Here is a 25,187-nt window from a genome sequence, read left to right on the forward strand (position 1 = left end):
TGCTGCACTCTCTACTCACATGGATCCCTAGAATTAACACCTTTTGCAAACAATTTAAAACCATAATATATATGTATATCTCTATATAAATATATTTTGCAAAACAAATTTCAAACACATTTGAAACCCATTGCCGGTAGTTTAGGTTTCCATCAGAGAGTGCATTCCTCGATCATTCACTTTGTCCGACAAAGGGGTTGATCCTGTCACTATGATCACCCACTCAGGTGAATTCTCAAACTATCCCAACATACCCAGGTTTTGACCCCCTCTAAGGATCTCACTGATTGGCATATCAAAGACAGTCCAATCCGACACCTAGTGCAGTACCATAATCGAGTCTATGGGTCAGATGTAACATTCCAGTTTTTCCCATCTATCTCCAAGGTGTAGAGCAATACTGGAATTTGGTCCAATTCAAGGTTTCAAGCAAACCCACACTGCATGTACCTCAGGTCCCACCCTGGCAGCTGAGACAAGCCACCCCAACCAACTTGGCGGCACATCAGTGTCAGCCTTGGCAGGATAAATCTCCCTAGATCTATCCAACAGCTGTGAAGATTCTAAACTAACACGAGTCTGATAAGTGTCCAGTTTAAGGGTATTACACAGAAACACGCCAATAGAACATGAATCAATTATGCACTTTATTCATTTACAATAAATGACAATAAGTACATCAATCTAATTGGAGCTAAGGGCATACACTGTCTAACAGCTCCCACTTGCACTTAGGTCCAATCAGGTACAAATCGGAGTCCCAAACTATCCATGTGTTTCTCAAACACTTTGTGTTAGTGGCTTAGTCAATGGGTTTACCACATTCTCCGCTGATGCTACCTTTTAACATCAATCTCCCGTAGATCCAATGTTGTCACACAACAATGGAATGGGTGATATGCTGAATTCCAAATTCCAGAATGAACACCTTCATCCATTAGGCAGCCTCACTTACGACAATGTGCTCGGCTTGGGTTGTGGATTGTTATTCTTACTACTTAGGACCCCATCGTAAAGATGTAACCAGATGTAGACATTCTACCATCTGGGTCTGACTGGAAGTCGGTATCAGTATACCCAACGATCTGTAGTGAACTACTATCGAATACCAGACAAAACTCTTTTGTCCTTCGAAGGTATTTTAGAATGTGTTTCACAGCTGTCCAATGCTCCTGGCCTGGGTTAGACTAGTATCTACTTACCACACTCACAGCCTAAGCAATGTCTAGCCGAGTGCACAGCATGGCATACATGATGCTCCCTATGGCTGAGGCATAGGGAACCTTTCTCATGCCCTCAATCTCCTCGGGAGTCTTGGGAGACATGCCCTTGGAGAGAGTGACTGTGCCTGAAAGGAACATTTCCTTTCTTGGAGTTCTCCATACTGTATCTCGTGACAATCTTGTCAATGTAAGCAGATTGGGATAATCCTATTATCCTCTTCGATCTATCTCTGTAGAGTCGAAGTCCCAAGATGTAGGAGGCTTCTCCAAGATCTTTCATGGAGAATTGCTGTGAAAGCCACACTTTCACCATAGTTAACATCCCTACATCATTCCCAATGGGTAGGATGTCATCTACATACAGAACCAAAAACGTAACCTTATCTCCTACTGTCTTCCTGTAAATACAGGGCTCATCCGGATTTTGCTCAAAATCAAACTGTTTGACGATAGAGTCAAACTGGATATTCTAGCTCCTAAAAGCTTGCTTAAGTCCATATATGGATCGATTAAGTTTACATACCATGGGTTCCTGACCTGCAGGTATGAAACCTTGCGGTTGCTGCATATAGATATCTTCAGTAAGATCTCCTTTTAAGAAAACGGTTTTGGCATCCATTTGCCAAATCTCGTAGTCATGGTATGCTGCTATAGCTAGCAGGATCCTAATGGATTTAAGCATGGCCACGGGAAAAAAGGCTTCCTCATAGTCGATTTCCTCTTTCTGAGTGTACCCTTTCGCCACAACATGCTTACCGGGAGGGAGAGTAGAAAGTTCCCACGTGTGATTGTGTTGTAAAGCAGACAATTCATCTTCCATTACTTGCCACCACCCTGGAGAGGTAAGAGCTTCCTGAATAGTTTTGGGAGTGGAAACAAAGGATAGCAGGGATATAAAATGGTGATGGAAAGCAGAAAGGTGAGCAACTGAAACATAATGAGAAATAGGATGAGATGTATAACTACGTTTACCTTTCCGCAATGCAATAGAAAGATCAAGGTTTGAGGGAGGAGGTGCAACCACAGGATCTGTCAACGAGGACAGAATTGGAGGAGGGGCCAGTGCTCTTCTGTGAGTATACATTTGTCTGATTGGTGGCCTCTCAGTAGTAACCTGCACTAGAGAGGGAGGGGATGGAATAAGAACCACAGGAAGGGAATCTGCAACCGGAACAGGAACCACAAGAAGGGGGTCCTCAACTGGAACTGAAGGAATGGAAAGATCCATCGTATGGACGCACGGATAAAGCGGAATAGAATGGGCGAATTTCAAAAATTTCTTACTTCCTACAACTGGGAATCGCATTCCCTATTTTAGAAAACTAATTTTCAAGGATCAATCTTGAATCAAGAACCGAACCACATCTGAAACAAAACGGTAGGAGAGGGAAATACCTGATATGGAGAATTAGTATCCCCCAACGAAGGTGTTCACGCCCAGAAAAGTCACCAAAGACTGCTCCCACTGAAGATGGCACAGTGTAGGACGGAGCAGAATCAGCAATGTTGTTCGCAAGAACTGGATCCTTCGCAAGAACCCATTGGACGGCAGGTGAGCACAACTTCTTTTCAATTCTTTCACAAAGAACTGAAACCAAGAACGCTTCTTGATGACTCCTACGTGAGTGGAGACGAACTGCTAATGGCGGTGGCGGCAGGGAGGCGGTAGAGAGAAATTGGCACAGTCTCACTGTATGCTAATTTCTTTCTTCTGTGTTGTACCTATATCTCAGATGAGTGTGTTTAGAAGTTGCCGCCCCCTCCTTTTATAACCCTAAAGGGATCAGCTCCTAATCTTATTAGGAGATGTTGATGGGGCGAGACCTTATCTGATCTGCAGATCATGATCAGCCCTCCTAGTTTAATTAGGAATTTCTAGTTTTGAATCATATTCAAATCTGGACTCTTACTAAGTGGATAGGGACTTTCCCTTATCCTTTAAGGCTGGTCCACATCTCAGATTCGCCCCATTCAAGCCAATTCTAATTAGCCCAGTTCAAATTGGGCTTTTGGCCCATTAAATGCATGTGCTCACTTAAGCCTTCCAAATTGCTGCCCAGTTGGGCTTTCTCTATGTGGCGTGGGACCCAAACGTTGATCTACACATCAGCCACAAGGGTTCGGCCCAGCCTCTATCACAAGGCTTAGCCGAATTCACTGGAAAGCCCAGTGAACCCCTTGAACCCATCACATGGACTCTATGGGCCCAACACTTACACTAAGTGGTCCTTGGGCCAAGCCACCTTGTAACACCCAAGGACTGTGGGCAGATGCAAGATTATCCCATCAGGTTTAACCCTCAATGGCCTTACACTTAACCTCTCAGCCCATAATGATCAAACACTGCCCGACAAGGGAGGACCTCTCCCTCGACTACAAGGTACAGTGCTGCACTCACCTCTTACATGGACCCCGGGGTTTAAAACCTTTTGCAAACAATTTCGGAAACCTATAGTATATATATTATATAAATATATTTTGCAAAACAAAATTTCAACGATTGAAATCAACTGCCGGTAGTTTTGGTTTCCATCAGAGAGAGTGCATTTCCCCAATCATTACCTTTGTCCGACAAAGGGGCCGATCCTGTCACTATGATCACCCACTCAGATGGGTTCATGAATCATCTCAACATACCCAGGTTTTGACCCCCTCTAAGGGTCTCACTGATTGGCATATCAAAGATGGCCCAATCCGCCACCTAGTGTGGTGCCATAATCGAGTCTAGGGGTTAGGTGTAACATTCCAGTTTTGCCCATTAATCGCCAAGGTCCAGGGCAATACTGGAATTCTGGTCTGGTTCAAGGTCTCAAGTTGATCCCACACTGCATGTACCTCAAGTCTCACCCTGGTGGCAAAGACAGGCCACCCCAACCGACTTGGCGGCACATCAGTGTTAACCTTATCAGGATAGGTCTCCCCAGACCTACCCGCTGACTGTGAACGTTCTAAACCAACACAAGTCTCATAAGTGTCCGGTTTTAAGGGTATTACACAGAAACACACCACATGACATGAATCAAATATGCACTTCATTCATTTACAATAAATGTCATAAGTACATCAAACTGGTTGGAGCTAAGGGCATACAAAACTGTCTAACAGGAACAGGGAGTGGAACCACAGGGGAAGGAGAAGGGACCTCAGTACTCGAGAAAAATGGGACTGACTCAAAGAAAGTGACATCCGAACACACAAATGACTTATGAGAGTTAGGGTTATAGCACTTATACCCTTTTTGGGTTCTGGAGTATCCAAGTAAGATGCATTTAGTTGCACATGCATCTAACTTGTCTAAACCAAGCCCTACGTTCAAAACAAAACAAACACACCCAAAGACTCTAGGGGTAAGAGGAAACGGAGACAGAGTGGGAAACAATACTGAGAAAGGGGATTAACATCCAAGGATGGACATGGGCATCCAATTGATAAGGAAACATGATGTCAGGATAGCATCACTCCAAAAATGCTTTGGGACATTGATATTAAGCATAATGGACTGAGCAGTTTCAAGTAAGTGTCGGTTTTTCCGTTCAGCCACACCGTTCTGTTGTGGGGTGTAGGAACAAGAAGTTTAAAGAATTATCCCATGGTGCTCTAAGTATTGCTGAAATGGTGTTGAGGTGTACTCTTTCGCATTATCGGAGCGAAGAATTTTGATATGAACTCTAAATTGGGTATGTATTTCAGCATAAGATTTTTGAAAAATAGAGAACAATTCACTTCGGTCTTTCATAAGATAGAGTCATGTCATCCTTGAAAAGTCATCAACAAAAATTACAAAATACTTATAACCATTGTATGACACCACTTTATTTGGACCCCAAACATCTGAATGAACTAAAGAAAAATGACTCAAGACACGACTATCAACTCTTGGACTAAAAGAGACTCTATGGTGTTTCCCAAGCTGACATGACTCACAATCCAATGATGGAAGGTGACTTAAGGATGGAACCAGCAACTTCAGAGCCTTGAGAGATGGATGGCCAAGTCTGTAGTGCCATTGGAGAGGAGTAAGAGATGACTGAAATGCAACTGGCGGGCCACCACCATCAAGGTAATACAATCCACCTGCCTCATGCCCTCCACTAATCTTCATCCCCGTCTTGAGATCCTGAAACACACAGGAAGAGGGATAAAAGGTTATAGAACAATTTGACTTGGTTAATCTACTAACAGACATAAGGTTAAAAGGGAACTTGGGAACATATAAAATAGAGGATAAAGATAAGGAGGTAAGATCAACATCACCAACACCACAAATGGGAGAGGTAGAACTGTTAGCAAGGGTAACTATTTGAGATGTAGAAGATTGAGAAAGTGAAGAAAACACATTTGGAGTCTCAGACATATGATCTAAGGCTCCAGAGTCAATGATCTAGTGTGAACGTTTAGAAGCTAAGCAAGCCATACTTGAATGGGCAAGAGTAGTAGTGTTCTACTGAAAGGATGTCTAAAGGAACTTCTTATATACCTCACGTGGTACATGAGAAGGTCCTTCCCAGAAGCACTAGTAGATGTGGAGGGAGTCTGATCAGTTTGCTGGTTTTCACTAACTATACCACTGCCACTAGTCACAGTATGGTTAGCCCAAGTATTGGGTGGACCATGTAAATCATAACAGAAATTAATAGTGTGCCCCTCTAATCCACAGTATGTGCATTTTCTAGTTGCATTACTTCTTCCTCTACAACAACCTCCCCCTGACTCTTGACCTCCACTGCGGCCACTAAAACGATTAAATATAGGACCACCTCGGTTTCCTGGAAGCCCACGGCCACTATCTCCACCACCTCTATTTCCACGACATCCCCCCTCTAGTCACCACAAAACCATATTTGTCCGAGAGAGAAGAAGACTCTGTAGAATCAATAGATATCCCCTGAAGACGGGCAAACACTTCTTCAAGCGAGGGGAGAGCAGACCCCCCCCCAAGTATTTGTGCTCGAACAGGTTTATATTCAGCCTTCAGACCAACTAGAAACCTTGTCATATCAAGTTGCTCTCGCTGTTGTTTTTGAACCTGAACATCCGGTGTCAGAGGATGATATACATTAAGCTCATTACGGATATTTCTCATGCTTGCATAGTATTCCTCCAAGCTTTGATTACCTTGCTTCAGATTAAAGTATCTTGGTAAAGCTGATAGACCCTAGCGGTATTGTCTTGGCCGGAATAAATTTTCTTAGCATGATCCCAGATTTCTTTAGCTGTATTTAGGAACATAAAATTCATAATGATTTTAGGTCCCATGCTATTCCACAACCAGGTTATAATTTGTGCATCCTCATGTTCCCAAACACTGAGCCCTAGAGAATCAAAGGGGGGTTTCTCCTATCTCACATGTTTTACCTTTTTCTTGGCTTTTAAAAACACCTCAATAGATTTGGTCCACGGCACATAGTTCTCACCATTCAACTTAATGGATGTCATTTGAACATTTAAGTAATCTGGAGAAATCATGACACCTGTTTTATTGTCACTCCCATCTCCAATTGATATCATTTTAACTGATTCACCTCACTTCACAAAGGAATCACTATTATAGACAAAGTACTCACCTTCTACTATTCAGCACCACACCACTCACTACTCAACAAAATATAATTATGACCACACTACTGCTGTCATGAATTCAGCATTCAAAACCCTACTTTCAACTCACATATCCAGGTATAAACAGAAGGAAAAGAGGATTATATGCATACCTATCAATTCACACTGCCACATAAATGAAACCTAGACCAAAAGAAAGTGGCTGTAGTCCACTACTAGGCGAATAGATATTTCTGTTCATACCTGTCCACAACCAGCCCTCTTCGTATCATCGAATAGAAGGTATCTAGTACACCACCACAACGATCACCACCACAGCAACCAGAGGCATATTTACCTCCAAGAACAAAAAATGATCACTCCTTTTTGGCCCCTTATCGAACTTCCAATCTGTCTAGAAGATATTAAAAAAAACTGATATGGCTGGTGGCGATCTCAGGAAGACAAAGGGCAATGAGAAAAGAAAAAAAAAAAAAGAACTGGTTTCTGAAGAAGAAGGGTTCAGCCAGGAGAGAAAAAGTCACTCAGCCCAGCCAGCCCACTTTGTATTTATAGTGAATAAGATGAATTACAAAAGACATTATTGTCCCTTACTAGAGGTGGGACACATAACTTAAACTTGAATAAAATAGACCATTCACTTTTAACTAGATAGAAAAAAGACCAAAATACCCCTGTACTGTTGACTCTAACAGGCTTGATGGTAAAATATCAACAAATATGGATTTTGAGTATGAGACCAACCACTTCAGGTTAAAATGCTAGAGACTGGGTCCTATGAAACCCAGAAACACATACAAGGGTGCTAAATCACGTTGGTTACTTGAACTTTTAGTGTAAATTCCATATATGTTACCTTGTCCAGATATATCCTTGCTGTACCTGGGTAACATAGTTTGGGTTCATTTGCAATCCATGACCATTGGAGGAACCTTCATGTAATTCCTTATTCTGCATGTTTTCTGTTTATGTATGTCTAATTGGATAACCTAATTGATTACCATTGGAAAATAAGATGATTATTGCATTCAGATGTGAGGCATCGGCATATTCTTTTAACAACCTAGTGCCAAATCTTAGAGAAACCTTTATGAAAATCCTTATTCTGAACATTTTCTGTCTATGTATGTCTAAGATGATCCATCAGTTGGAAGACCTAATTATTGAGCACTGGGTCCATAAGCTGATTATTGCACTGAGATGTGAGGCATCATCATATTCTTTGAACAAGCCCATGCCATATCTTAGAGAAACCTTTTTTTGAAACTCCTTGCTATCTGGTACAGCTAATCAAGCAAAAGAGCCCATCCAGTTCAGAATAATGACTAAGAGCAACACATGGCCATGTGTTGATACAAAGATATCCCTGTCAGAGAATCATTGAGTTGATGCAGAATAATAGAAGCTTCTGAAGTCATGTTCAATATAATTCATCTACATTGTTTATTTTGGAGGATATGAAAGCAAAAGAATTTACAGAACATGAAGATATACCCAGCTATTTGATCCATCAATTTCTCTATCAACCCTTCATGCAAGGTGAGTTACTTATTTTCTTTTTCCTCTTGTTCTCCATAACATGATAATATCCATATAGAAGGAAAATAGAAAGATCATCATTTAAGTATCAATGTTTAGTTGATTGGGACTTAATCAGTGAACGTTTGAATTGTCTTATAAAACATGATTTGATCTGACTTGGTAGTACATTCAGGTCTAAATACTTGCATAAAGTGAACATACATCCAAAGTTAAAAAATATTTTTTTGGTGGATGTTGAGAATATGTATTGTGGGCAAGGGTGTTTTACTCATTTTATCCTTTCTTTATTTGGGTTTCCATTCAAGGGGCTTTTATGTAATTTTCTATCTTTTAATATAGAAGGCTCTTTTTGGGGTGTGAACAATAACTCACCCCTTCCTATCGAAACCTTCTCTTCCCTTATCCTCTCTTCTCTTCTTCCTCCCTTCTAAATCTTACAACTTGGTAGCAAATGCATTTTTTTGACCTTAGAAGAGCTCCTTCGACTGACCCTTGAACCCAGGAAGACTTGATGATGGTAGACCGCTGCCAGATAATGTCATCAGTCCATACAAAAGCAGCAACCCTTGAAATTGGTACAATCGAGCATGCCCTAATTTTAGGGAGATTTTGGTATGATTCTCATATCCTGTTGAAGCATCCCTAAATTTTACCAGATTTTTCAATCAAGATAATAAAAAAATACAGGTTTGATGTTTGGGGTTTTTCCTTTGCATCTGAGATTGTTTCTTTCTTGAAACTTGTTTCCCTCATGACGTTTTGCGTTTCTGGAGTTATGAGGAGCTATTCCACAATTTTCTAAACCCTAGTTAATTTTTGGGAGATTTTATTCTCTCCCTATATTGTTGCCAGCTTGTGTTTTGGCCTCCTATTGGCTACCAACCGAGTGTTTGTTAGGAACCTGCCTAACTCAGGGTTCTTCGAGGGGCCAACCTCCTGAATTCTTGGAAGAAGAGAGAGAGAGAGAGAGAGAGAGAGAGAGAGAGAGAGAGAGAGAGAGAGGAAAGAGAGTTTAATGCTGAAAGAATCAATGTCCTATTCCCTTTTCTGCTCTACTACTTAGTCTTACAATCTTGATTGTTACAGTTGTTACAAGGCAGTTGTTACAAGTGGATGGTTCGTTGTGCTGACATGGCCTCCTCTTGTAAAACTGATTAACTGCCTTCTATTGGTCTGATGTTTGGGGTTTTTCCTTTGCATCTGAGATTGTTTCTTTCTTGAAACTTGTTTCCCTCATGACGTTTTGCGTTTCTGGAGTTATGAGGAGCTATTCCACAATTTTCTAAACCCTAGTTAATTTTTGGGAGATTTTATTCTCTCCCTATATTGTTGCCAGCTTGTGTTTTGGCCTCCTATTGGCTACCAACCGAGTGTTTGTTAGGAACCTGCCTAACTCAGGGTTCTTCGAGGGGCCAACCTCCTGAATTCTTGGAAGAAGAGAGAGAGAGAGAGAGAGAGAGAGAGGGAGAGAGAGAGAGAGAGAGGAAAGAGAGTTTAATGCTGAAAGAATCAATGTCCTATTCCCTTTTCTGCTCTACTACTTAGTCTTACAATCTTGATTGTTACAGTTGTTACAAGGCAGTTGTTACAAGTGGATGGTTCGTTGTGCTGACATGGCCTCCTCTTGTAAAACTGATTAACTGCCTTCTATTGGTCTGTTCCAGCAGTCTTGACAATCCCCCCTTCCTTTAGAGCGACCTTGCCTTCAAGGTCTAATGTAGGAAAATTTGATTGCAGATCTAAGTAGGATTCCCAGGTTGCATCCTCTTTCGGAAGGTTAGACCAAACAACTAATGCCTCTGGTATGACTCTGCCTCCCCAGCGCACCCATCTGAAATCAATGATGCGGGTTGGCTCATTCTGCACTTGTCCTTCTTCTGAAAATATGGGAAGGGTCACACTTGTAATGACTCCTGACTTCGGCCCCTTGCAGCAAGTTAGCCCTTGCAGCAAGTTACTCTTCTGAAAATATTCGAGTTCTATTAGCCCTTGCAGCAAGTTACTCTTGGCCCTTGTTCCAGATGGACGTTAAAAATGCCTTTCTGAATGGAGACTTACAGGAAGAAGTCTACATGCAGTTGCCCCTTGGATTTTATGATGCAGAGACAGGTAAGAAGGTTTGCTGACTGAATAAGGCATTGTATGGACTAAAGCAGTCCCCTAGAGCTTGGTTTGATAGATTCAGACTAGCCCTTGGAAAATTCGGCTATGTACAGGCCCAGTCAGATCATGCATTGTTCGTTAAAAGAGTGAACTCTTCCTTGACCTTGCTTGGTGTATATGTGGATGATATTGTAGTGACAGAGAATAATAATAGTGAGATTGAGTCCCTCAAACAGCTCCTTCATCAAGAGTTTGAGGTGAAAGATCTTGGTGCACTACGATATTTTTTGGGTATTGAGGTTGCTAGATCTAAACAGGGGATCTTTATTTCTCAAAGGAAGTATGTTCTAGATCTGTTGGCAGAAACTGAAAAGTTAGGTGTCAAGCTTGCAGATACACCCACTGAACAAAATCACGACCAGTGCAGAGGGTGGAGAGCCTCTTGAAGACAAAGCTATGCTCCAACGGATGGTTGGAAAGCTCCTATATCTCAGTCTCACATGGCCAAACATCAGTTATGCAGTCAATGTTGTCAGCCAATACATGCATTCCCCTAGAACTACTCATCTTCTTGCAGTTGAGAGAACATTAGCATACTTGAAGAGATGTCCAGGTAGAGGTATACTGTTCAAGAATAATAATCACATGAAGGTGGAGTTCTATACAGATGCTGATTGGGCTGGGAGTGCTGATGACAGGAGGTCTACCTCTAGATATTGTGTCCTTGTAGGAGGTAACCTTGTCTCTTGGAGGAGTAAGAAACAAAGTGTTGTTTCTTGCTCTAGTGCCGAAGCTGAATACAGATCAATGGCTAATGGAGTGGCTGAAATCATTATTTGAAGAGTTGGGTATTGATTATGAGAAGCCCTTGATGTTGTATTGCGATAATCAGGCAGCTATTAATATAGCTCACAATCCAGTGCAACATGACAGAACTAAGCATATCGAAGTTCATCGACATTTTGTCAGAGAAAGGGTCTCATCACAAGAAGTGTGTCTCCCGTATATCACCTCCAACATGCAGCTCGCAGATCTTCTCACCAAGGCTGTTCCAAGGAAGAAATTAGAGGCAGACCTATGCAAGTTGGGAATGACAAATATCTATTCGCAACTTGAGGGGGAGTGTAGAGAACACTGATGTGGGCCCCACGGCTGTGGTCCCCACTGTGTTCGTGTGATAGCACATGTAATCTTTGTTAGTTATGTCAATGTTGGTTGGGGGTTATTTTAGACAGCTTGTTATTTCAGTTTATTATTGTTTTATTTTCCATGTAAGCATTAAGGGCAATTCTGCCTTTTCCTACAATTAGTGAACATAACGTATAAATATTGAGAGAGTGGCGGTGGCAGATTCATTCGATCTGTCCCTCCTTTTCAAAACCCTTGTGTACTTCTGCTTTCTTCTTCTTCTTCTCCCTCTTTCCTTCTACTTTTCTCAATCTACAATCTTTTGGAATCCAAGACTGACTATAGTCTTGATCGACTACTAATATATATTTAAAATAAGAAGTTACATTAAAAGACTATGTTTTCTCTGTTGCTACAGTAGTCCGAACCAGTAGAAGAGGAGAAGAAGAAGAAGAAGAAGATGATGATGAAAGAACAGTCGAACATAATAGGTTAAACCCTATTAGCCGACCCTTAATATTGATTAGGCTCTAATTAGTAGTATAAAGACTAAACTTCCCCCACAGTATGGGACAAGAAGTCTCTATAAAGACTGCCACATAAGCACATAACTTAACAGAAGTCAATTGACTAATCTACCCTTATTCGGCTAGCTCTAACACTCCCCCTCAAGCTGGAGAATATATGTCATATAATCCCAGCTTGTTACATATATAGTTCACTCTCCCTAAGCTTAAGCCTTTTGTAAACAAATCTGCCCACTGATCACCTGAGCCTACATGTTCTGTGCTTATCTCTCCAGTAAGGACCTTCTCCCTCACAAGTTGCAATCAATCTCTATGTGCTTTGTTCTCTCATGAAAAATAGGGTTGGATGAGATGTGTAGTGCAGCTTGATTATCATAGTACAATTTCATAGGTTTATCCACTGAGAACCCGATTTCTTGTAGGAGATTCCTCAGCCATACTAATTCACATGTAGTGTGTGCCATGGCTTTGTACTCGGCTTCAGCACTGCTTCTAGCCACAACCGTCTGCTTCTTACTCTTCCATGTCACAAGATTTCCTCCAAGAAATGTGCAATAACCTGTAGTAGATCTTCTATCAGACACAGAGCCTGCCCAATCTGCATCTGTATACCCAATTACTTCAAGTTTTCCTCCTGGTTTGTACAATAACCCATGGCCCGGAGCATCCCAGTGAGGTATAAGAGGGTTCTGCATAAATTGTCTCACCACACTGACTGCAAAGGAGATGTCTGGTCTCGTGATAGTCAAATAGTTCAGCTTCCCTGTTGGAAGATTTCAGTAATTATGTATTACATCTGATTATGTGCTATTTTAGATAGTTGAGAGGTTTGTGAGCTGTACAAATATTTTTAGAAATCAGTTTTATTTTTCGTTATTTAGGGAGATTTGTTACCTAGTTTGTATCCTAGAGAGAGCTATAAATTTTGATGTACAGAATCATAAAAGATCTTCCATTCTTATTATCTTTTTGTCCCTTCGTGATGGTATCAGAGCAAAAAAGACCTAGGGTTTGTTTCTGTGTTTCTGTCCCTAAAAAATGTTCAATATCACGTCCAGTTCTCAGCCTTCTCAGCCTCCTCAGCCTCCTCAGCCTTCTAGAAGAATTTATACCTTTGATTAATTCTGATAAGCAAGTTTCGGAAACAATTGTTGAAAGAATGGAACCTACTGATAGTACCCTTAATCTAAATTTGCCAGATACTACGTTATCAGAGACAGGGGGAGAAGTACTTCAAACGGATCACAATCCTCATCCTGAGCTTCAGTTTTATACCAGGAAGAGGTTTCACAAAAGTACTACTGTTCTAGTTGTTCCTACAGTAGAAGTCCAATCCAATTTACCGAGTGAAGGTCCTACAACTCAAAGTAATCCTTCTTCTACTCCTATTCCGTCTTTGCCTAATTTGTCCTCTTCAGATCTTGTCATTCCAATTGCATTAAGAAAAGGTACCCGAGATTGCACAAAACATCCTATTGCAAAATACTTGTCATATGAGAAATTATCACATACTCATAAAGCATTTGTGTCTAAGATTTCTAATCTGTATGTGCCAAGAACTGTTCAGGAAGCATTAGATGATCCGAAGTGGAGGTTAGTTGTGATGGAAGAGATGAATGCTCTTAGGAAAAATAATACGTGGAGTATTACTGATCTACCCCATGACAAGAAGACAGTCAGGTGCAAATGGGTGTTTACAGTGAAGTGCAAGGCTGACGGAAGTGTGGAGAGATACAAAGCAAGACTCGTAGCAAAAGGATTTACCCAAACTAATGGTATAGACTACCAAGAGACTTTTGCTCCCGTTGCTAAAATTAACTATCAAAATAATTCTTTCTCTTGTAGTTAATTTTAACTAGCCACTTTGTCAGTTTGATGTCAAGATTGCCTTCTTGAATGGAGACCTAAAGGAAGAAGTATATATGGACCTACCACCAAGATTTGAAGAAAGTCTTGGAAGAGGCAAAGTTTGCAGGTTAAAAAAATTTCTATATGTGCTAAAGCAATCACCAAGAGCTTGGTTTGAATGATTTGGGGATGTAATAAGGCGGCAAGGCTTCTCACAAAGTCAAGCTGATCATACTTTATTTTTCAAGCACTCCACCGAAGGTAAAATAGCTATTTTTATAGTGTATGTAGACGATGTTATCAAGACTGGAGATGATTTATTTGAAATCAACAAGTTGAAGAATAAGCTTGAGGCTGAATTTGACATTAAAGACCTGGGCAAATACATTCTTGATTTGCTCAAGGAGACATGGACGACAGGTTGTAAAGCCGCAGAAACTCCAATGGACCCAAATATGAAGTTAAAAGCAGCAACAGCAAATGAGGTGGTTGATCGAGAACGTTATCAAAGATTAGTTGGAAGACTAATCTATTTGTCACACACAAGACCGGACATAGCCTTTGCAATAAGTGTAGTAAGTCAGTTTATGCATTCACATGGACCTACCCACTTTGAAGCTGTGTTTAGGATTTTGAGATACCTGAAAGGAACTCCGGGGAAAGGACTCTTGTTCAAAAATAGGGGTCATCTCCAAGTCGAAGCCCACACAGATGCAGATTGGGCAGGTAATATAAACGATAGAAGATCTACTTCAGGTTACTGCACTTTGGTAGGAGGGAATTTGGTCACCCGAAGGAGCAAACAACGGAGTGTTGTAGCAAGGAGTAGTGCAGAGGCATAATTCCGCTCTGTTGCACATGGATTTTTTGAAGTGTTATGGATCAAAAGGCTCCTAGAAGAATTAAAGGTTCCTACACCAACACCTATTAAAGTCTATTGTGATAACAAGGCAGCTAATTCCATAGCTCATAATCCAGTTCTACATGATAGAACAAAGCATGTAGAAGTGGATAAACATTTCATCAAGGAGAAGATAGACAGTGGTGTGACATGCATGTCCTACATACCCACCACGAGCCAAGTAGCAGACATTCTCACCAAAGGGCTTCCTAGGGTGCAGCTTGAGGGGGAGTGTTGGAAGATTTCGGTAATTATGTATTATATCAGATTATGTGCTATTTTAGATAGTTGAGAGGTTTGTGAGTTGTACAAATATTTTTAGAAATCAGTTTTATTTTTCCTTATTTAGGGAGATTTGTTACCTAGTTTGTATCCTAGAGAGAGTTATAAATTTTGATGTACAGAATCATAAAAGATCATCCCATCCTTATTATGTTTCTGTCCCTTCTTTATTCCCCACTAGCCGTCTATACCTTCCAAGATCATCAAATATTTCCCTTGTATCACTACTCAACTTAACATTTGGTTCCATAGGAGTTTCAGCCGGTTTTGCACCTACCAGTTCTATTTCATCCAGTAGATCAAGAACATATTTTCTTTGGCATAGGTTTACACCTTATCTTGATCTAGCAACCTCTATACCCATGAAATACTTCAATGTCCCAAGGTCTTTTATTTGAAAATGATTTTGCAAAAAGACCTTTAGTTTATCGATCCCCAATTTGTCATTATCAGTTATGACAATATCATCCACATAGACCACTAATAAAATCATTCCGGCTTCTGAATCATGGCTGAACACTGAGTGGTCAACCTGACATTGTTTCATTCCAAAATTCTTCACCACTTCACTAAACTTCCCAAACCACGCACGAGGCGATTTTTTCAACCCATAAATTGCCTTTTTCAGTCTGTACACCTTACCATCCTCCCCCTGAGCAACAAACCCAGGTGGTTGCTCCATATATACCTCCTCCATAAGGTCACCATGAAGGAAGGCATTTTTAATGTCAAGTTGAAACAAGGGTCAATCATACATAACTGCTAGGGAAATTAACAAACGGGCAGAGACTATCTTAGCCACTGGAGAGAAGGTCTCCATATAGTCTACTCCATACAACTGTGAATAACCTTTAGCAACAAGTCTGACCTTCAGACGCTCCACACTACCATATGGCAAGTATTTAACAATATACACCCATTTACAACCCACAACATGCTTACCAGGTGGAAGAGTAGTGACCTCCCACTTGTGAGTATGCTAAAGGGCAGAGAGTTCTTCCTCCATTGCCTGCCGGCACCCATGTGGCTATCACAAATGCTGATCTGTCAAACTGTGTGGGATTCTCTGTAGGTCCCAAAGAAATCCTATAAAGCCGTGCAAAAACTTCCTCAAGTGTAGGAAGAGTAGAGCCTCCAAATATTTGGGCCCTAACTGGTTCATATTCTGATTTCAACCCCACAAAGAACCTAGTGACATCTAGTTGTTCCCTCTGTTGTTGCTGAACCTTAACATTTGGAGTGAGGGGATGATAGACATTGAGTTCATTTCTGAGGTTCTTCATACTGGCATAGTACTCTTCTAGGGATTTATTTCCTTGCTGCAGATCAAAATACTCCTGATAGAGCTGATATACCCTTGTAGTATTATCCTGCCCAGAATACAGCTTCTTGGGTTGTGGACTGTTAATTTGCTACTTAGGACCCCTGTTTGCTGACATTCAGGAAACAACACACGATCCTATCGTGAAAACATATCCAGATGTAGACTTTCTATCATCTGGATCCGACTGGAAATCGGCATCTGTATACCCTTGGATCTGTAGTGAGCTACCGTAGAATACAAGACAAAACTCTTTTGTCCTTCGAAGGTACTTAAGTATGTTTTTCACAGCAGTCCAATGCTCTTGCCCTGGGTTGGCCTGAAATCTGCTTACTACACTCACTGCCTGAGCAATGTCAGGACAAGTGCACAGCATGGCATACATGATGCTCCCTACGGCAGAGGCATAGGGAACGTCTTTCATGCCATCAATCTCCTCAAAAGTCTTGGGAAACATCTTCTTGGAGAGATTGACTCCATGCCTGAAAGGAACATTTCCTTTCTTAGAGTTTTCCATGCTGTATCTTTTGACTATTTTGTCAATGTAAGCAGATTGGGATAATCCTATTATCCACTTCGATCTATCTCTATAGAGTCGAAGACCCAGTATATAGGAGGCTTCTCCAAGATCTTTCATGGAGAATTGTTGTGAAAGCCATAGTTTCACCATAGTTAACATTCCTACATCATTCCCAATGAGTAGAATGTCATCTACATACAGAACCAAGAAGGTAACCTTATCTCCACTGTACTTCCTGTAGACACAGGGTTCATCCGGATTCTGCTTGAAGTCAAACGATTTGATAGCAGAATCAAAACGGATGTTCCAACTTCTAGAAGCTTGCTTAAGTCCATAAATGGATCTATTAACTTTACATACCATGTTTTCCTGACCTGCAGCAATGAAGCCTTGTGGCTACTATATGTAGATATCTTCAGTAAGATCTCCATTCAGGAATGCAGTTTTGACATCCATCTGCCAAATCTCATAATCATGGTATGCTGCTATAGCTAGCAGGATCCTAATGGATTTAAGCATGGCCACAGGCGAAAAAATTTCCTCATAGTTGATGCCCTCTTTCTGAGTGTACTCTTTCGCCACCAGACGAGCTTTGAAGGTCTCAACCCTACCATCGGGGCCCTTCTTCCTCTTGTAAATCCATTTGCAACCGATTGCTTTTACCCCGGAGGGCGGATCTACCAGAGTCCAGCTCCCCGTATGCGATGAATCTGTTATTTCTTTTAATAGTAATCGTATTACTAAAGAAGATAGAATAACCATCTGCACACAGTTTTGAGACAGAAATCAAATTTCTCCTTAAATTTTGCACATAAAGACAATCTTTCAGTACAATAGTTCCTTCTCTAAAAAGTAACTCCACGGTTCCTCCGCGGCTGCAACAGTTGTAGTAGTCCCCAAGTAGAGCGTGACTTCTCCTTCACTCAGCCTTCTGCTTACTTTGAACCCCTGTAGTGAGTTACACGCATGAGTTGAAGCCCCGGAGTCAATACACCAGGACGCAGAAGCTACCAATAAATTGGTTTCTATAACACAAGTTTCGAAATTACCTTTCTTGGATTCCAGGTAGGCAGGATAGTTCCTTTTCCAGTGGCCGGTCTTCTTGCAAAAATGACAGGCATCTGATGCCTTGTCCTTCCTCTGTTTCTTGGGTTTGGCAGCCTTCTATTGGGGCTTTCTCTTTGCCTTCATTTTCTTGCCCGATTTGCCAGTTTCAACAAGCATGGCAATGGGCTCATCCTTTTTAATCAATTCTTTAGCCCTCTGCAACATATTGCTGAGTTCCTGCAAGCTGACGTTCAACTTGTTCATGTTGTAATTCATGATGAATGGATTAATGGATGGAGGCAGAGAGTTGAGAATAGCATCGATCTGTGTTACCAGATCCAGCCCGGATCCAAGAGCCTCCAGTTCGTTGATATAGCCCATCATCCGAAGACAATGGTCGTGAACCTGTTGGCCCTTGGACATCTGTGCGGTCATGAACTATTTCAAGACCTTCTGCCGAGTAGAACGATTCTGCTCTTCGTACATTGTCTTGAGACAGTCCAATACGTCCTTAGCAAGTTCGATCTGATCGAACTGCCTCTGAATTGGGTTGTCCAAGGAGGCAATGATATAGTAGCGGGCAAGGGAGTTTTTCTCCTCCCATTCTTGGTATTCTCTTCTCCGGGCCTCAGAAGCCCTATCTCCCGGACGATCCAGAGCAGGATTCTTGGCTACCTTATCCAATTTCTCAGAGGTTAAGACCAACATAAGGTTCCTGTACCAGTCGGCATAGTTTGGGCCCTTCAACTTGTTGTCATCAAGCAACTTTGCAAATTGTCCGTTTGCCATTTTCTGATAAAAGAGCAAACATCAGTCCACAACCTAATTTGATTCATGTTCATTTCATAGATATGGATTTTAATCTACGTTCCATTTCCATTTATTCATCTCTGAGATTTCCCTCCTTTCTCAGTGACAGAGACTACGGGTTGTCTCTGGAAATGTGGAAAATCACATAGGGTGCATGGAGCCAACTGTTTCAGCTGCATAACCCCACCACCTTTCTATGAAGGATCATATCCACTCATCATATGAGTTTTCTCTTTGGCCTCTGTCAGACAAGGTTCAGAGCCGTTTTCAGGTAAACCTTTCTGTCCAGTGAGTGCTTACCCATCATATTCGTGAACGCCAAGCTACCGTGAGAGAGTTCCCATTTTCTGGTGAAGCCCCTTCCACATCGGTCTATGACGTCCCTATCATCTTATAAAACACTCAGACAAGCCCAACAGCAAATGGATAGCCCATTTTCTGGTGCGATTCCTCATTACTGAAGGACCCATCCTCATGCTAATGATGGAAGGCCTTTAGAGAGTTCATCATATGAATCTCCCTATCACATGCACTCATATTAGTTGGAGCGAACGGTTAATTATGCCCTAGTTTGATCTAGGTCAAACCAAAGTGGCTCCCACTGGCTTTCATAAAGCCAGATTTCGGTGGGCCTAAATCGGCTAGGGTTCCACACGTAACGTCTCCATGAGGTGTGGGGCCCACCACTGAGGGAGGTCATCCAATGACCAAAAGTGACACCATGGCAATGATGTGCATTCAGCCATGGTGTGCACAAGAGCCACTGTCGATTGAGCATGGGCCAAGTACTTATGGTCCATGTACGTAGCACATCACATATCCACACATAACATGCAAGGATAAATTGATCTAATCAATTAATTATCTGTAAAGCCCATTTTAAAACCATAATACTAACCATTAATATTATCTAGGTATATGGGCCGAACTAGGGTTGATGGGTTCGGCCCATATAGCTTTATCCGCAGAGTGGGCTTTTAGCAGTTTTAACCATTTAAAACTAGGCCTTTACAGGTTGGGGCCGAATTAACCATTTAATTAAATATCAATCCTCAGGCCCATTTGTGGGAAAATTAGGGCTGACTTTCAGCCTTGATCGAACCCTAGATTTGGTCCAAACAATTTGAACCAATCTTGGTTCGAATGGTCTAGGGTTTGATCTTTAATTAAATCTTTAATTCAAGAAAATAATCTGAAATTAAATTCTGATAAAAGATCAATCAAGAATCAGTCTATCAGGGTTGTTCGCATAATCCTTCCTGCAAAACAGATGTTAGATCACAGGTTGCAGTTTCACAAACTACAAATCGCAGATAGCGATTCTCCCATCTTCCTACAGGTCCTATCTCACCTCCGTTGTTGATATCCCTATTCCGAGAACAGTGCAAGAAGCCCTATCAGTCCCGGAGTGGAGAGGTGCAATGCAAGTTGAAATGGATGCCCTGTTGAAAAATAATACTGGGAGCTAGTTGACTTGCCCAAAGGAAAGAAACCAGTTGGATGCAGGTGGGTATTTACTGTGAAGCACAATGCGGATGGTTCCATTGAGAGGTACAAAGCTCGGCTAGTTGCAAAAGGGTTCACTCAGACTTTTGGTATAGATTACTTGGAGACAATTGCCCCGGTAGCCAAGATGACCACCATTCGGGTTCTATTACCTCTTGCAGCAAGCTACACTTGGCCTTTGTACCAAATGGATGTTAAGAATGCCTTCCTGAATGGGGACTTGCAGGAAGAGGTTTACATACAGTTGCCTCCTGGATTCTATGATACAGAGGCAGGTAAGAAGGTCTGTCGGCTCAATAAGGCATTGTATGGTTTGAAGCAGTCACCTAGAGCTTGGTTCGACAAATTCAGACTAGCCCTTGGGAAGTTCGGTTATGTACAGGCCCAGTCAGATCATACACTGTTCATCAAGAAGGTGGAGTCGTTACTGACACTACTTGCAGTATATGTTGATGATATTGTGGTGACAGGAAATGACAACCATGAGATTAAGTCCCTCAAACAGCTCCTTCATCAAGAGTTTGAGGTGAAAGATCTGGGTACACTACGGTATTTTTTGGGTATTGAGGTTGCTAGATCTAAACAGGGGATCTTTGTCTCTCAAAGGAAATATGTTTTAGATCTCTTGGCTGAAACTAGAAAGCTGGGTGTCAAACCTGCAGATACACCCATTGAACAGAACCACAGGATTAGTGCAAAGAGTGGGGAGCTGCTTGAAGACAAAGCTATGTTCCAGTGGTTAGTGGGAAAGCTCCTATATCTATGCCTCACCCGGCCAGATATCAGTTATGTCGTTAGTGTTGTCAATCAATACATGCATTCTCCTAGAACCACGCACCTTCTAGCAGTAGAAAGAATAGTAGCATACTTGAAGAGATGTCCGGGTAGAGGTATACTGTTCAAGAACAATGACCACATGAAGGTGGAAGTCTATATGGATGCCAATTGGGCTGGGAGTGTTGATGACAGAAGGTCTACCTCTGGATATTGTGCTCTTGTGGGAGGTAACTTGGTCTCTTGGAGGAGTAAGAAACAGAGTGTTGTCTCTTGATCCAGTGTTGAAGCTGAGTACAGGTCAATGGCTAATGGAGTGGCTGAAATTCTTTGGCTGAGATCACTACTTGAGGAGTTGGGTATTGAATATGAGAAGCCCCTGATGCTGTATTGTGATAATCAAGCGGCTATTAATATAGCACACAACCCAGTGCAGCATGACAAGACTAAACATATTGAAGTTGATCGACAATTTGTACGAGAGAGGGTCTCATCACAAGAAGTGTGTCTCCCATACATCACCTCCAACATGCAGCTGGCAGATATCCTCACCAAAGCTGTAACACGGAAGAAGCTAGAGGCAGATCTATCCAAGTTGGGAATGATAAACATTTGTTCCCAACTTGAGGGGGAGTGTAGAGAACACTGATGTGGGCCCCACAGCTACGGTTCCACTGTGTTCGTAGGGTAGAAGATGTTCTAGTCTGCCTAGGGTTAGCTATTGGTCATTTAGTTGTTTCTGTTGTTATTTATTTCAGTCTTATTTTTTGCTCTATTTGTTATGTAAAGACTAAGGGTAGATCTGTCCTTTCCTTGTAATGAACATAACCTATAAATATTAATTAAAGTGGCGGCGGCAGAACATTAAGCTTCTCCTCCTCCTTTCAACTCTTGTGTTTTGTTGCTTCTCCTCCCTCTTCCTCTTCTTTCCACTTACCTTTCTTCTTATTTTCGATCCTGAAATCCATTAGGGTTCAAGACTGATAACAGTCCTGAACTTCTACTGATTGCTTAAGACCATATAATGCTTTCCTTAGTCTACATACTTTTTCATCAAAATCATAACCAGGTGGAGGATTCATGAATACCTTCTCATGTAGATCACTATTCAGGAAAGCATTCTTCACGTCCAATTGATGTAGTTCCCATGAGAAATTTGCGACTAATGACAATAGAACCTGGATTGTGTTAAGCTTTGCAACTGGAGCAAAGTCTCCTTATAGCCAATCCCTTCCTTTTGAGTAAACCCTTTCGCCACTAGCCTAGCCTTATATCTTTCAATGGACCCATCCTCCTTATGCTTCACAGTGAACACCCACTTACAACTCACAATGCTCTTCCCTTTTGGTAGATCCACTAATTCCCAAGTCCTGGCCTTCATTAAGGCTTTAATTTCCTCATTCATAGCATCTCTCCATCTTGGGTCAGGCACTGCCTCTGACTACCTAGAAGGGACATGAACAGAAGAAATAGCAGATACAAAGGAATAATAACGAGGAGATAAACATGAATAAGAAACGTATTCAGCAATGGGGTATCGGGTAGTACAAAAACGGGTAGGTTTACGAAGAGCAATGGGAACATCCAAATCAGAAGTATGAGTGATAGGATTGCTTGGAACCATTGAGACAGATTGATCTGAGTTCGATTGGTTGTTTCCATAAGTTGGAGGATCTTTTTTCCTTGTTCTATAAGGAATTTTCATATCTTTTTGCTACCTATGGTGTTATCACTCACATCCTCAACATCAGGAGCAGTAACAGGTTCAGTGGGAGTCCCATTGGATTCACCTAGGTAGTCAGGAGAGTAACAGGTTTAGTGGGAGTCTCACTATATTCACCTAAGCAGCTAAAATTGGGAAGATCAGAAGGAAAAGATGGAAGGCTCGAGGCTGAAAGAGGCACAAAAAATGAGGGAGAAGAAGAAACATCTACCATCCTACTAGTCTCCTCCTAAAGAGGATTCTTGGAGAACTGAAAATAGGACTAAGACTTGAAAACCACCACATCCTTGGTGACATATTTTTTCTTGGTAACTGGACCATAGCACTTTATAACATTTTTGTGTGGAAAAGTACCCTAGAAAGACCCCTTTTGTAGCCCTACGATCCAACTTAGTCTTCTTAGGATCCTTGACATGAACGAAACACACACAGTCAAAGACTCTAGGAGGAAGAGGGAAATCTGGAAGGTTAGGACAAAGGACTGAGAAAGGAGCTCTGATACTCAACACACTAGAAGGCATCCGATTTATCAAATACGATGTTGTAAGGACTGTCGGAGACCAATAGTGCTTGGGAACCTTGTGCTGAAATAGCAAGGCTCAAGTTGTCTCCAATAAATGTCTGTTTTTGCACTTAGCAACCCCATTCTGTTGAGGGGTACTAGCACAAGATGACCGATGTAACATGCTTACATCCTCCAGGAACAGATTGAAGAAGCTTTCAAAGTATTCAGTAGCATTTTTTGAACAAAATTGCTTAATTTTCTTGCCAAATTGAGTTTTAATCATTTTACAAAATGCTACGGTTATCCGTGGTACTTCATCACGCCCTTTTAACAAGTAGATCCATGTGCATTGTGAATAGTGATCAATAAAACTGATAAAGTAACGGAATCCATCTATAGAAATCAATAGTGAATGGCCCCATACATCAGAATGAACTAAATCAAAAGGAGATTGAATTTCATTACTAGAAATTGGATAATATACATTGTTTTGACAACTGACACACTTTGCAAACCAAACTCTGACTCCAAACACACTTGACCAACTCAAGAAACAGTTCTTGCATTGAAGAAAAAGGTAAATGACCTAGTCTAGCATGCCACAAATGTAACCTACCTACTGACTCATCATTATCCCGACCACTAACAGCAAATGGATGAACTAAGGTCTCATCAAAATAATAGAGGCCTCCAAACAAATGACCGCTCCCAATTGTTCTCTTCACCAATCTATCTTGAAAGACACAATGAGTAGGAAAGAATGTTATGCTACAATTTAAATTTTTTGTAAGCTTAGAAACAGATTAGAGGTTGGAAGCAAGATTTGTAGAACAGATTTAAGAGAGAGATCCTTGCTTAGGACAACCTCCCCTTTCCCAGAGATGGTGGAGAGGGAACCATCAGCAACTTTCATCTTATCTTAGCCACACATCAAATGATAAGAAGAAAATAAAGAGGGAATGTGTGTCATGTGGTCAGTAGCACTGGAATCAATAATCCAAGAATTAGACACTGTTAGAGTCGGCTGTACAAGGGTAGTACATTCCTTTTATGTTTAGTTATATATGTATTGCTCTGCTGATGTGGCCCTCACTTAAGTGAGGGCACAATGGTAATCCTTGTATATCTTAGAAGAGTATAAATAAAAGAAGGGTCGACTAGAGGTTTTGAGATTTTTCTCTCTAGTTCGGTTGTGACCTTTCTCCTTCTTTTTCTTCTCTTTCTCCTTCTCTTTCTTTTGATATGAACATATATGAACATCTAATCTGAGTTTTATCATGGTATCAGAGCCACGATAATCAGTTCAGATCAGTTGTCTCCTTTTCTCTATGTTCTGTGCATTCCTCTCTAGGGTTTTGCAGAATTCTCATTGATATTTAGAGAGTTTTCCATAAAGGAAGAAAAGGACTGGTCGTTTTCTCCTTTTGGGGGTTTCCATGCCTCCAATGAGTGCAGTCGTTGTGGTTTTGTGTGGTTGGTAGAAAACCCTCTACTCGTAATTCGAAGAGGGCTGGTTTTGTGACGGTGACAGTGCAGACTTGGTACCCTATACTCAACAGGTGCATGATCTTCGAACTAAGTTGTGGTATGTAGTAAGTTTCTTTTATATGTAGCAAAACTAAAAATATTATTCATGAGGTGTGTTGTGAGGGTTACTAGTGCTGACAGTAAACGGCAACAGTAGTGTTGTTGCTAAAAGTGGTGAACAGATGTGAATATTATTGCTGAACCAGTGGTGAATAGTTGTGAGTGTTGCTACTGAAACCTGGTACTAGGAACCCTAGTGGTGTTCATTCATTCATGTGGAGTGTGGTGATTTATTAGGGCAGTAGAGTAACAATTTAGTGGTACAACCTCCCACTGTTTTT

General features: G+C 41.3%; 1 protein-coding gene across 8 annotated transcripts in view; it reads left to right on the top strand.

Moving 5' to 3' along the window:
- The window catches only part of LOC104598242 (rab GTPase-activating protein 22-like), a 120,471-nt gene that overhangs the window by 81,699 nt on the left and 13,585 nt on the right, over window positions 1–25,187 (top strand). For 4 of the 8 annotated variants that reach the window (XR_016078884.1, XR_016078887.1, XR_016078885.1 and 1 more), the window contains one exon: window positions 8,069–8,321. Coding sequence is in view for 3 of the 8 variants with exons in the window: in XM_088892365.1 (XP_088748491.1) it covers window positions 7,918–8,046 (129 nt within the window). In the remaining 5 variants the exon portion in view is untranslated. The other 4 variants (XM_088892365.1, XM_088892366.1, XM_088892367.1 and 1 more) reach the window with 2 other exon arrangements.

This window comes from Nelumbo nucifera, chromosome 7 (assembly GCF_055504915.1).
Source record: "Nelumbo nucifera cultivar China Antique chromosome 7, China Antique-T2T, whole genome shotgun sequence".
NCBI lineage: Eukaryota > Viridiplantae > Streptophyta > Magnoliopsida > Proteales > Nelumbonaceae > Nelumbo > Nelumbo nucifera.